General features: G+C 49.1%; 1 protein-coding gene across 1 annotated transcript; it reads left to right on the forward strand.

Annotated features, from left to right (window-relative positions):
* Positions 1–610: 610 nt before the first annotated feature.
* On the forward strand, positions 611–1,455 carry LOC123074150 (17.5 kDa class II heat shock protein). Its single transcript, XM_044497070.1, has one exon. It carries the CDS (start codon positions 727–729, stop codon positions 1,213–1,215), a length of 489 nt encoding a protein of 162 aa, XP_044353005.1. The 5' UTR covers positions 611–726; the 3' UTR covers positions 1,216–1,455.
* The last annotated feature ends 13,305 nt before the right edge of the window (positions 1,456–14,760 follow it).

Below are 14,760 nucleotides of genomic sequence, written 5' to 3' on the forward strand. Positions count from 1 at the left end.
TATTCCTCTCTAACTTGTACAGCTCGCTGTCCCAGTGGTTTTCCAGTCTTCAGATTGTGATCACTGGAGTCATGAATTTTCCATCTTAATCTTGGGTCGGCCTCGTATACCCAATGGGTCAGTGAGGCCATAAATTTTTGATGAAATGGGTTGACCCATGGCCTCACATATTGACCTTGGGGCCACGGGGCCAGGTCCGGGCCATTCCCATCTTGAATTATCTTGCCCAGATGCTAAATTCTTTGTTAACGAGTACTACACATCTTTGTTATTTCGAGGTGACTGACATTTATCCCAGTTTGTTCCTCACCACCTTGCAATGCTCCTAGTCTCTGAATTCGACAGAAACCAGCACTGGTCGCAGATATGCACGGGAGGATTGGAGAAGTTTCTGGAGAACGGATCATCTTTCCAAAAATAAAAGTTAACGGAAAATATCTCTGCTCCTAAGAAGCGAGACCAAACCAGCCACTCAACATTTTCATTTGTTCCTAAAGAAAGACCGTTGATGGAGCTCTAGAACTTTCCACGTTGCCGCATCCCACGGGTTCCACCAAGTTTCAGAAGTTTCCGTCACCTTCTAGACTCCGGCCACCGATATAAACTCCCTCCTCCTCCCGTCGCATCATCACCAACGCAGTCCACAAAAAAAATCAGCAAACAATCCAACGCAGTCCAATCCGAGGAGACCGACCGATCGAGCTCGGAGATCAGCAGCGACCGAGAATGGAGGGCAGGATGTTCGGGCTGGAGACCCCGCTGATGACGGCGCTGCAGCACCTGCTGGACATCCCCGACGGCGAGGCCGGCGGGCCCGGCAACGCCGGCGGCGAGAAGCAGGGCCCGACGCGCGCCTACGTCCGCGACGCGCGCGCCATGGCGGCCACCTCCGCCGACGTGAAGGAGCTGCCGGGCGCGTACGCGTTCGTGGTGGACGTGCCGGGGCTGGGGTCCGGCGACATCAAGGTGCAGGTGGAGGACGAGCGGGTGCTGGTGATCAGCGGCGAGCGCCGGAGGGAGGAGAAGGAGGACGCCAGGTACCTGCGGATGGAGCGCCGCATGGGCAAGCTGATGCGCAAGTTCGTGCTGCCGGAGAACGCCGACACGGAGAAGATCTCCGCGGTGTGCCGCGACGGGGTGCTCACCGTGTCCGTCGAGAAGCTGCCGCCGCCCGAGCCCAAGAAGCCCAAGACCATCCAGGTCCAGGTCGCCTGAGACTCTGAGAGATGGATGGGACGACGGAGCCAGAGAGAGGTCCTTTGCTTGCACGCCTGATCGAAGCTGAGTGGGTAGTGATCGATGATTAGGGAGTGAGTTTCCTGAGATGCGTGATGTGTGTGTGTTTTCTATCTCTGCTCGTATGGTGTCCGAGAGTGTTGTGTGACTAGTTTAAGCTTTCAGGGCGCAATTTCAATGAAATTTCTGAAATATCATTAACTTTGGTTCATACTGAAATAATTGCCTTTCTTCCAAAATATCTCAGTAATCTTGGTGGCAGACACAACTTCAAATAATTCTAAATCATTTTTTTGTTTTTAAAAATATTTGTTTGGATCCCAAAATCAAATTTTAGTGGACATTTAAGTCCCCTGGCTGAAATGAAAAACAGAGTCACTGGATTTCAGTGGAAGTCGGTTAATTCGCCCATGGTTGAAAGGTGTTTGTGGTGGTTTTTACTAGGTATATAATCAGAATTTTGGATGTACATTTGCAAGATACATTTCAGCAACTTTATAATACAAAATGGAAGGAAATTTTTTAAAATCATTAACCAAAAAAGAGTTGAATCAACGTTAATAGTTTTCAAAATTCATTCTATACTTATAAAAGATAAAGTAATTCCATATTGTAAGGCGAGGTCGGACCAAGCATCAGTTAGATTTAGTATAGACTTTTATGTTTGAAAAAATTTAGGTGTTCTTGTTCAAACATGTAAATTGCTTGTCAAGGACGCAATACTATTATTTCAAAGGAGGATGATCTTATGAATGACGACTCCAAAATAGGATGATAAATTGGTCTAGAGAATTTCTTGGCATAAAATTAGTTTACAATATAATTTTCTTGATGAGATTGATTTATCGCATGGAATGAAGTCAATCTCATGAAGAGTTTACTTCGGCATAATAGAAAGTCAAGAAAACACCTACTCCAGTTTGTAGATGTGTTTTCACGCCCTTGATCTCATTGTCGCGATCTTCAAGGGCCATGGCCCCAAACACTAAGAGACCTAGAAATATCTCATTGTTGCGATCTTCAAAGGCCGTCGCCCCAAACACAGAGAGACCTAGAAATATCACTGACTGTCTTTTACTTTTGACATCAAAAGGACACGTGGCGTACGCTCGTGGTGGTCGAGCCGAGCGCACCTAAGCAAAATTGATGACAAAACCTGAAAATGCCAAACAAGGCCAAAGCTAATAAAAGGATAGAAAACATGCCAATTTTGATAACATGTACTGTTTTTGCTCCCGAGCTCAAATACCCTCACATGAACAATAAAATTCAAAAAAAGAGTAAGCAGAACTGAAATAAGTCAGTGTTTTTTTATTGAACATCAACATATCCTCTAACTGCTTGTAATTCTTTTCTGAAAAAAACATCCGTACAAAATATGTAGAGAGACAAGTTGGCAATAAATGACCGATGTATTGATGGGGCGCCGGTGCACCTATATATAAGTACAGGGTAGGCCTCAACCTCAACTATACACAACTAAGAGGTGGGCCACAATACAAAATACATGCAACACAAATATATACTAAACACCCCCCCCCCTTAGTCGAAGCGTCGCCGGAGACGCAGAGACTGGACCGAAACTCCTCGAAGACGGGAGTAGGCAATCCCTTAGTCATCACATCAGCAAACTGTTGCGTCGTCGGCACGTGGAGAACTCGAACACGGCCAAGGGCAACCTACTCTCGAACGAAGTGAATATCGAGCTCAAAATGCTTCGTATGTCGATGGTGCACCGGGTTGGTGGAGAGGTAGACCGCGCTGACGTTATCGCAGTAGACAAGAGTGGTTGTATGAACGTCACAAAGCAACTCCTGAAGTAGCTGATGGATCCAAGAGCATTCGGCCACGGCATTAGCCACGGCCCGATACTCTGGCTCGACGCTTGTCGGAGTAATTGGACACGGGTATCCCGAAGACGGCAAGACAATATTTCAAGACATCGGGGCTAGCAACGCCCCTCAGTCCGACTGCCCCGCCGCTCCTGCCGGCTCCCCGTCCGACTGCTCCCCCCGGCCGGCTGCCAGCTGACCGACTGCGCCGACTAGTCGGCTGCCGACTGCAGTCCGACCCGGCATCGACAAGACCCCGACGAGACGGCCATACCGCGGACAAGACAACCGTACCGCGACACCATCATGTATAGTGTCACTTGTCCCTGGCACTATTCATGAAGTGACCTAGGGGACAAGCATGACATGCACCATGCCTTGCTCCCATACCTCCACATAGCTTAGATACAAAGCTACCCTCTCCTATAAAAGGAGACACCCATCCATCCATCCATGGAGGGACTCACGCACACCACAAGCAAGCTAGCTAGCAAGAGAGCTAGCTAGCCATCCATCCGTCCATTCCCACGGGCAAGCATGCCCAAACACACATACGGCCATGCTCATGGCCGGCCACTAAAGCGTGCCTTGTGCACACATATATGGAGGCAGATGCCCATGGCACTGCCCCCAGATACAGCTCTAGGAGCACTTTGTACTGCCCGATGTACACCCCAGATATATATACTCAGACATGCAGGAGTAGGGGTATTATCTCTCTGGAGAGCCCCGAACCTGGGTAAACTAGCGCGTGCTACCCACATACCCGCTCCCGGTCCTATCAGCAGCAGTCTTACCCTCACACAAAGCCCTTGTGGCATCTGTCGCCTCACACCCCCCCCCCCCCGTGAGAATACCACGACAACGCTGGAGCGGGAGACCATGGGCTGCCGCATCGATGACCAGGAGATCAACGAGGGCCCAAGGTAGACGTAGTAGCCGGATATAGAGCGTCGGGTGTCGGGGCAGCCTGCCTAGTCGGTGTCCGAATAGGCGACAATGTCGATGGAGGCGGAGGCCGTCAGGTGAGTCCCAAAGACATGGTGTCGCGTATGTAACGGAGAATACACTTCACCAAGGTCCAATGAGAGTCACGCGGGGAGTGCATGTGGAGGCACACCTGCTGAACAGCGTACTACAGGTCGGGTCGGGTCGGCGTCAGGTACTGTAAAGCACCAATGATGGAGTGATAGAACGCTGCATCGGACGCGAGAGACCCCTCCAGAGCAGAGACCTTCGCCTTCATGTCGACGAGGGTGGGCGTCGGCTTGTAGTTAAGCATACCGACACGCTCCAGAACCTCGTGGGCGTACTTCTGCTGATGCAGAAAGAAGGCGTCAGCCCGATGGACCACCTCGATGTCGAGGAAGTAGTGTAGAGGCCCCAAGTCCTTGAGGGCGAACTCATCACGAAGACGAGCTGTCAGCCGCTGAAGGAGCTCGGGGGCGGACACCGTGAGGATGATGTCATCGACGTAGAGGAGCAGATATGCAGTGTCAGCTCCCTAATGATACACAAAGAGTGAGGCATCGAAGCGAGTGGACCGAAATCCCAAAGACTGCAAGAAGGCTGCGATATGCTGGTACCAAGCCCGAGGCGCCTGCTTCAACCCGTAAAGAGAACGGGAGAGAAAGCACACGAAGTCCGGATGCTCGGCGTCGACGAAACTAGTGGGCTGCTCACAGAACACCTGCTCGGCAAGATGACCGTGCAAGAAGGCGTTGGAGACATCCAACTGATGCACAGGCCAGGCTCGCGACCGCCAACTGAAGCATGGTGTGGATGGTGCCCGGTTTAACAACTGGAGCGAAGGTGTCGGTGAAGTCCACGCCCGCGAGCTGCCGAAATCCACGAACCACCCATCAAGCCTTGTAACGCTCGAGAGAACTGTCCGGGCGGGTCTTGTGGCGGAACACCCACTTGCCAGTGATGACACTGGGACGGCGGGGCGCGGAACAAGATGCCACGTGCGGTTGCGCTGCAGGGCGTCGAACTCCTTCTGCATCACGACGAGCCAGTGGGGATCTCGAAGGGCAGCGTGAGCGGAGGCAAGGATGGGTGATGGCGTCGACGTCGAGGCGGCGCACACATACTCATCGGAGGAGTAGCGCGTGCTCTGCCGAAGCACACCGGCCCGGGCATGGGTCGTCACGCCGAGAGGCGGGGCAGCGGCGGGAAGGGGGCCCATGGCGGGAGCCGGGCCAGGGCGGGTGCCGAACCAGGAGCCGCGGCAGGGCCCGCAGCGGCAGCCGAGGCAGCGGCGACGGGGGAGCCGGCGGCGGAGGTGGCGAAGGGCGAGGTGGTGGTCGAGCCCGTCGCGGGGGTGGGGGCGCCGTCCGGGGTGGCCGCCGCGGCGCCGGGGTGGGGTGCCCGATCTGGCTCAACCTCGTGGGAGGGAGCCGAGGACCCAGGGGCCCGGTCGGACTCGACCTCGTGGGAGGGAGTCGAGAATCCGGGCGGTAGTAGAAGGCGCCGAGCCGGAGGGACCACTGGGGGTCGCCGCCGCGCATCGCTCCAAGCAGGGGGCGTGGGAGGGACCGAGGCTGGAGAAACCTAAAAAAAAGGAAACACCGTCTCGACAAAATACACGTGCCTCCAGGTGTACACACGATGAGTGACAGGATCATAGCACCGGTAACCTTTGGTGTTAGAGGGATAGCCAAGGAAGACGCATGGGACGGATCGTGGTGCGAGTATATGTGGGGTGGTGGACGCGGTGCTAGGGTAGCAAAGACACCCAAAGATGCGAAGACCGTTGTAGGACGACGGTGTACCGAAGAGAAGGTGGTGAGGAGCGTAGTTCCACCAAGGATGACACGGACGAATGTTAACTAAGAGAGTAGCAGTGGCAAGAGCGTCAGGACAAAACCGACCGGGCACGTTAGAGTGAAAGAGTAACGTGCGGACGTAGTCATTAAGAGTGCGAAGGATGCGCTCGGCTCGGCCATTCTGCTGTGAGGTATATGGGCAAGTTAGACGGAAGATGGTGCCGTGAGAGGCGAGAAGGATGCAGAGAACGACGTTGTCAAACTCTCTTCCGTTATCGGTTTGAAGTGCAAGAATGGCCGGACCAAATTGTGTGGTGACACAGGAATAAAAAGATGTGAGTGTGGCTAAAGCATCGGATTTACGACGAAGAGGAAAAGTCCACACATAATGAGAATAATCATCTAAAATCATCAAATAGTATAGATAGCCCGTGTTACTTGCAACGGGAGACGTCCAAACATCACTATGAAGTAATTGAAACGGAAAAGTGGAAACTATGGTAGACGCACTAAAGGGAAGACGAACGTGCTTGCCCAAATGACAAGCCGCACAAGTATGCTCCTCGAGCTTATTACATGAGAAAGAAAAACTCCTAAGAATCTGACTCAAAACGGTGGGGTTGGGGTGGCCCAAGCGAGCATGCCAAAGATCGACACCGGCGGCGAGGGCGACGGGTGTGGAGGTGGAGGCGCCGGCGTGCACGTGATAGAGCTCATCAGGGCTGTCACATCATGGAGTACCCTCCGGGTACGGGCGTCCTTCACAGAAAAACCAACACCGTCAAATTCAACAATAAGTGGGTTCTCACAAGTAAGACGACGAACGGAAACTAAGCTTGTGACAAAATCAGGTGAAACAAGGACATTAGACATAGTGATGGGTGTGGAACTAGAAGGAAAACTAGTGCTACCGACATGAGTGATAGGTAAAGAATAACCGTTGCCAACGGTGATACGAGTGCATGTGTTAACGGGAGTGGAGGAGGTTAGGTTACCGGGAGGAGCTGTCATGTGCGCAGTAGCACCTGAGTCCATGTACCAGTCGCCTCCACCACCATAGTTACTGGGTGACGGCGCAGAGTGCAGGGCGGCCAGGAGGGCGGGGTCCCATGGTGCAGGTACCGGCGGCGGCGGCTGGCCTCCGTAGGGCGGCGCCTAGGCGGGCGGGCTGTAACCGCCAAGGGGGCGCCATAGCCGGCACCAGCCGGCTGGTAGGGCGCGCCGAAGAATGCCTGGTGGCCCGCGGGACGAGGCCTAAGGAGACCCGACGCAGGAGCCCGTGGGACGGGCATATGATAGGCATGCACGACGCCCGTCCACGGGTTTTGCCCGGCCGCCCAGGCGGAGGGGGCTGCTGGTAGCGCGCCGCCCCCCCCCCCGGCGCCTTGGCCTGCTGCTGCTGCTGACGGCGGCCCCCGCCACCCCGCTAGTTGCGCCGGCCCCCGCTACCCCGCCAGTTGCGCTTGGCCCCCGCCACGTTGCGGCTGCTGGGGAGGCGCATGTGGCAGCGGGAAGTAGCCGGGGGGCACGGGTGGGCGGGGCGCGGCCGGTGGAGCGGCGCCGCCGCGAGTGGTGCCGACGGCGAGGGTGGTGTGCTGGATCCGCTGCTTCACCTTCGTCATCCGGCGCTCCTCAAGCTTGAGGTACGCGACGACGCGCTGGAAGGTGGGCTGCAGCAGCAAGGTGAGGTTGGATGCCGCGTTGCCGAAGTCCTCGTTGAGGCCGGCGGTGAGGGTGCTCAGCACGAGGTCGTGAGGGACCTTGGCGCCGATTTCGCGAAGCTCATCGGCGAGCATCTTGAGCCTCATGCAGTACTACAGCCAAAGAACTCCTGCTGCAAGAAAACAAGGCGCTGAAGTTTGTTGTCGGTGAAGAGCGCGTTGATCTTGGTCCACTCAGCGTGAGCGTCGTCGGCCTCGGCGACAACCGTGTGGAAGATGTCCTTCGAGACGGTTTGGTAGAACCATCGGATGAGCGTGGCCTCAATGGCGGACCACTCTGGATCGCCCTTCATGTAGTCGCCGTCCACGGAGCCGTCGATGTGCTCGGTGAGATAGTACTCGCGGAAGACGAGGATGAAGTAGGTCTTCCATGCGTAGTACGACGTGCTGGAGCTGTCGAGGAGTATGGGGACCTGGGCCTTAATGTTGAGGTCACAGATGGCGGCGGCGGAGGGCTCAGGCCCGACGAAGCGGTTCGACGAGCGAGTGGTGGAGGAACCGGGGGAGTCCATGGCGGCGCGCGGCTAGGGTTAGGGTTTTTGAAGGAAATATGCCCTAGAGGCAATAATAAAGTTGTTATTTATATTTCCTTATATCATGATAAATGTTTATCATTCATGCTAGAATTGTATTAACCGGAAACTTGATACATGTGTGAATACATAGACAAAACAGAGTGTCCCTAGTATGCCTCTACATGACTAGCTCGTTAATCAAAGATGGTTATGTTTCCTGACCATAGACATGTGTTGTCATTTGATGAATGGGATCACATCATTAGAGAATGATGTAATGGACAAGACTCATCCGTTAGCTTAGTATTATGATCGTTGAGTTTTGTTGCTATTGCTTTCTTCATGACTTATACATGTTCCTATGACTATGAGATTATGCAACTCCCGAATACCGAAGGAACACTTAGTGTACTATCAAACGTCACAACGTAACTGGGTGATTATAAAGATGCTCTACAGGTGTCTCCAATGGTATTGTTGGGTTGTCATAGATCGAGATTAGGATTTGTCACTCCCTGTTTCGGAGAGGTATCTCTGGGCCCTCTCGGTAATGCACATCACTATAAGCCTTCCAAGCAATGTGAGTAATGAGTTAGTTGCGAGATGATGCATTACCGAACGAGTAAAGAGACTTGCCGGTAACGAGATTGAACTAGGTATGAGGATACCGACGATCGAATCTCGGGCAAGTAACATACCGATGACAAAGGGAACAATGTATGTTGTTATGCGGTTTGACCGATAAAGATCTTCGTAGAATATGTAGGAGCCAATATGAGCATCCAGGTTCCGCTATTGGTTATTGACCGGAGATGTGTCTCGGTCATGTCTACATGGTTCTCGAACCCGTAGGGTCCGCACGCTTAACGTTCGATGACGATTTGTATTATGAGTTATGTGATTTGATGACCGAAGTTTGTTCGGAGTCCCGGATGAGATCGGGGACATGACGAGGAGTCTTGAAATGGTCGAGACATAAAGATCGATATATTGGAAGGCTATATTCGGACATCGGAAAGGTTCTGAGTGATTCGGGTATTTTTCGGAGTACCGGAGAGTTACGGGAATTCGTATTGGGCCTTAATGGGCCATACGGGAAAGGAGAGAAAGGCCTCAAGGTTGGCCGCACCCCTTCCCCATGGACTGGTCGGAATTGGACTAGGGAAGGGGGTCGCCCCCTTCCTTCCTTCTCCTTCTCCCTTCCCCTTTTCCTATTCGATGTGGGAGGTGGAATCCTACTAGAACTAGGGAGTCCTAGTAGGACTCCAAACTTTGGGCGTGTCCTATGAGGGCCGGCCTCCTCCTCCCTCCATCCTTTATATACGTGGCCAAGGCGCACTTCATAGACACACAAGTTGATTTCTTAGCCGTGTGCGGTGCCCCCCTCCACAGTTACACATCTCGGTCATATCGTCGTAGTGCTTAGGCAAAGCCCTGCGCCGGTAACATCATCATCACCATCACCACGCCGTTGTGCTGACGAAACTCTCCCTCGGCCTCAACTGGATCAAGAGTACGAGGGACGTCATCGAGCTGAACGTGTGCTGAACACGGAGGTGCCGTACGTTCAGTACTTGGATCGGTCGGATCGTGAAGACGTACGACTACATCAACCGCGTTGTCATAACGCTTCCGCTTTTGGTCTACAAGGGTACGTGGACACACTCTCCCCGCTCGTTGCTATGCATCACCATGATCTTGCGTGTGTGTAGGAATTTTTTTGAAATTACTACGTTCCCCAACAGTGGCATCCGAGCCAAGTTTATGCGTAGATGTTATATGCATGAGTAGAACACAAGTAAGTTGTGGGCGATAATAGTCATACTGCTTACCAGCATGTCATACTTTGATTCGGCGGTATTGTTGGATGAAGCAGCCCGGACCGACATTACGCGTACGCTTACGCGAGACTGGTTCTACCGACGTGCTTCGCACACAGGTGGCTGGCGGGTGTCGGTTTCTCCAACTTTAGTTGAATCGAGTATGCCTACGCCCGGTCCTTGTTGAAGGTTAAAACAGCACATACTTGACCAAAAATCGTTGTGGTTTTGATGCATAGGTAAGAACGGTTCTTGCTCAGCCCGTAGCAGCCACGTAAAACTTGCAACAACAAAGTAGAGGACGTCTAACTTGTTTTTGTAGGGCATGTTGTGATGTGATATGGTCAAGACATGATGCTAAATTTTATTATATGAGATGATCATGTTTTGTAACAGAGTTATCGGCAACTGGCAGGAGCCATATGGTTGTCGCTTTATGGTATGAAATGCAATCGCCATGAAATTACTTTACTTTATCACTAAGCGGTAGCGATAGTCGTAGAAGAAATAGTTGGCGAGACGACAATGATGCTACGATGGAGATCAAGGTGTCACGCCGGTGACGATGGTGACCATGACGGTGCTTTGGAGATGGAGATCAAAGGCACAAGATGATGATGGCCGTATCATATCACTTATATTGATTGCACGTGATGTTTATCCTTTATGCATTATAAGATGATCTCTCACTAAATTTCAAGGTATAAGTGTTCTCCCTGAGTATGCACCGTTGCAACAGTTTGTCGTGCCGAGACACCACGTGATGATCAGGTGTGATAAGCTCTACATTCAAATACAACGGGTGCAAGCCAGTTTTGCACACGCAGAATACTCGGGTTAAACTTGACGAGCCTAGCATATGCAGATATGGCCTCGGAACACTGGAGACCGAAAGGTCGAGCGTGAATCATATAGTAGATATGATCAACATAGTGATGTTCACCATTGAAAACTACTCCATCTCACGTGATGATCGGACATGGTTTAGTTGATTTGGATCACGTGATCATTTAGATGACTAGAGGGATGTCTATCTAAGTGGGAGTTCTTAAGTTAATTTGATTAATTGAACTTTAATTTATCATGAACTTAGTACCTGATAGTATTTGCATATCCATGTTGTAGATCAATAGCTCGCGTTTAGCTGCCCTATTGTATTTTTGATATGTTCCTAGAGAAAACTAAGTTGAAAGATGTTAGTAGCAATGATGCAGATTGCATCCGTGATCTAAGGATTATCCTCATTCTTACACAGAAGAATTATGTCCTTCATGCACCGCTAGGTGACAGATCGATTGCAGGAGCAGATGCAGACGTTATGAACGTTTGGCAAGCTCGATATGATGACTACTTGATAGTTTAGTGCACCATGCTTTATGGCTTAGAATCGGGGCTTCAGAGACATTTTGAATGCCACGGGGCATATGAGATGTTCCAAGAGTCGAAATTAGTATTTCAAACTCATGCCCATGTCGAAAGGTATGAGACCTTTGACAAGTACTTTGCCTACAAGATGGAGGAGAATAGCTCAGCTAGTGAGCATGTGCTCAGAATGTCTGAGTACTACAATCACTTGAATCAAGTGGGAGTTGATCTTCCAGATAAGATAGTGATTGACAGAGTTCTCTAGTCACTATAACCAAGTTACTAGAACTTCGTGATGAACTATAATATGCAAGGGATAACGGAAACTATTCCCAAGCTCTTCGTGATGCTGAAATCGACGAAGGTAGAAATCAAGAAAAGCATCAAGTGTTGATGGTTGACAAGACCACTTGTTTCAAGAAAAGGGCAAAGGGAAGAAGGGGAACTTCAAGAAGAATGACAAGCAAGTTGCTGCTCAAGTGAAGAAGCCCAAGTATAGACCTAAGCCTGAGACTAAGTGCTTCTACTGCAAAGGGACTGGTCACTGGAAGCGGAACTGCCCCAAGTTTTTGGCGGATAAGAAGGATGGCAAAGTGAACAAAGGTATATTTGATATACATGTTATTGATATGTATTTTACTAGTGTTCATAGCAACCCCTCTGTATTTGATACTAGTTCAGTTGCAGAATGAACAGAGACTAGTTAAGGGTGAAATGACGATGTGTTTTGGAAGTCGTTCCAAGATTGATGTGATCATCATCGCACACTCCCTATACTTTCAGGATTAGTGTTGAACCTAAATAAATGTTATTTGGTGTTTGTGTTGAGCATGAATATGATTTGATCATGTTTATTGCAATATGGTTATTCATTTAAAGTCAGAGAATAATTGTTATTCTGTTTACATGAATAAAACCTTCGATGGTCATACACCCAATGAAAATAGTTTGTTGGATCTCGATCGTAGTGATACACATATTCATAATATTGAAGCCAAAGATGCAAAGTTAATAATGATAGTGCAACTTATTTGTGGCATTGCCGTTTAGGTCATATTGGTGTAAAGTGCATGAAGAAACTCCATGCTGATGGGCTTTTGGAATAACTTGATTATGAATCATTTGATGCTTGTGAACCATGCCTCATGGGCAAGATGACTAAAATTCCGTTCTCCGGAACAATGGAGTGAGCTACTGACTTATTGGAAATAATACATACCGATGTATGCGGTCCGACGAGTGTTGAGGCTCGCGGCGGGTATCGTTATTTTCTGACCTTCACAGATGATTTGAGCAGATATGGGTATATCTACTTAATGAAACATAAGTCTGAAACATTTGAAAAGTTCAAAGAATTTCAGAGTGAAGTGGAAAATCATCGTAACAAGAAAATAAAGTTTCTACGATCTGATCGCGGAGACGAATATTTGAGTTACGAGTTTGGTCTTCATTTGAAACGATGTGGAATAGTTTCGCAACTCACGCCACCTGGAACACCACAGCGTAATGGTGTGTCCGAACGTCATAACCGTACTTTATTAGATATGGTGCGATCTATGATGTCTCTTAACGATTTATCACTACCGTTTTGGGGTTATGCATTAGAGACAGCTGCATTCACGTTAAATAGGGCACCATCTAAATCTGTTGAGACGACACGGTATGAACTATGGTTTGGCAAGAAACCTAAGCTGTCGTTTCTTAAAGTTTGAGGTTGCAATGCTTATGTGAAAAAGTTTCAACCTGATAAGCTCAAACCCAAATCGGAGAAGTGCATCTTCATAGGATACCCAAAAGAAAATGTTGGGTACACCTTCTATCATAGATCCGAAGGCAAGATCTTTGTTGCTAAGAATGGATCCTTTCTAGAGAAGGAGTTTCTCTCGAAAGAGTGAGTGGGAGGAAAGTAGAACTTGATGAGGTAATTGTACCTTCTCCCGAATTGGAAAATAGTTCATCACTAAAATCAGTCCCAGTGATGCCTACACCAATTAGTGAGGAAGATTAATGATGATGATCATGAAATTTCAGATCAAATTACTACCGAACCTCGTAGGTCAACCAGAGTATGGTCCGCACCAGAGTGGTACGGTAATCCTGTTCTGTAGGTCATGTTACTTGACCATGACGAACCTACGAACTATGAGGAAGCGATGATGAGCCCAGATTCTGCGAAATGGCTTGAGGCCATGAAATCTGAGATGGCATCCATGTATGAGAACAAAGTGTGGACTTTGGTGACTTTCCCGATGATCGGCAAGCCATAGAAAATAAATGGATCTTCAAGAGGAAGACGGACGCTGATGCTAGTGTTACTATCTACAAAGATTGACTTGTCGCAAATGGTTTTCGACAAGTTCAAGGTGTTGACTACGATGAGATTTTCTCACTCGTAGCAATGCTTAAGTCTGTCCGAATCATATTAGCAATTGCCGCATTTTATGAAATCTGGCAAATGGATTACAAAACTGCATTCTTTAATGGACTTATTAAAGAAGAGTTGTATATGATGCAACCAAAAGGTTTTGTCAATCCTAAAGGTGCTAACAAAATGTGCAAGCTCCATCAATCCATCTATGGACTGGTGCAAGCATCTCAGAGTTGGAATATACGCTTTGATAAGTTGATCAAAGCATATAGTTTTATAATGACTTGCGGTGAAGCCTGTATTTACAAGAAAGTGAGTGGGAGCACTACAGCCTTTCTGATAAGTATATGTGTGTGACATATTGTTGATCGGAAATGATGTAGAATTTTCTGGAAAGCATAAAGGAGTGTTTGAAAGGAGTTTTTTAAAGAAAGACCTCGATGAAGCTGCTTACATATCGAGCATCAAGATCTATAGAGATAGATCAAGACGCTTGATAAGTTTTTTCAATGAGTACATACCTTGACAAGATTTTGAAGTAGTTCAAAATGGAACAGTCAAAGAAGGAGTTCTTGCCTGTGTTACTAGGTGTGAAGTTGAGTAAGACTCAAAGCCCGACCACGGCAGAAGATAGAGAGAGAATGAAAGTCATTCCCTATGCCTTAGCCATAGGTTCTATAAAATATGCCATGCTATGTACCAGACCTGTTGCATACCCTGCCCTGAGTTTGGAAAGGGAGTACAATAGTGATCTAGGAGTAGATCACTGGACATTGGTCAAAATTATCCTTAGAGGACTAAGGAAATGTTTCTCAGTTATGGAGGTGATAAAGAGTTCGTCGTAAAGAGTTAAGTCAATGCAAGCTTTAACACTGATCTGGATGACTGTGAGTCTCGATCTGGATACATATTGAAAGTGGGAGCATTTGGCTAGAGTAGCTCCGTGCAGAGCATTGTAGACATAGAAATTTGCAAAATACATACGGATCTGAATGTGGTAGACCCATTGACTAAACTTCTCTCACAAGCAAAACATGATCACACCTTAGTACTCTTTGGGTGTTAATCACATGGCGATGTGAATTAGATTATTGACTCTAGTAAACCCTTTGGGTATTTGTCACATGGCGATGTG

The sequence above is a fragment of the Triticum aestivum genome, chromosome 3D (genome assembly GCF_018294505.1).
Source record: "Triticum aestivum cultivar Chinese Spring chromosome 3D, IWGSC CS RefSeq v2.1, whole genome shotgun sequence".
NCBI lineage: Eukaryota > Viridiplantae > Streptophyta > Magnoliopsida > Poales > Poaceae > Triticum > Triticum aestivum.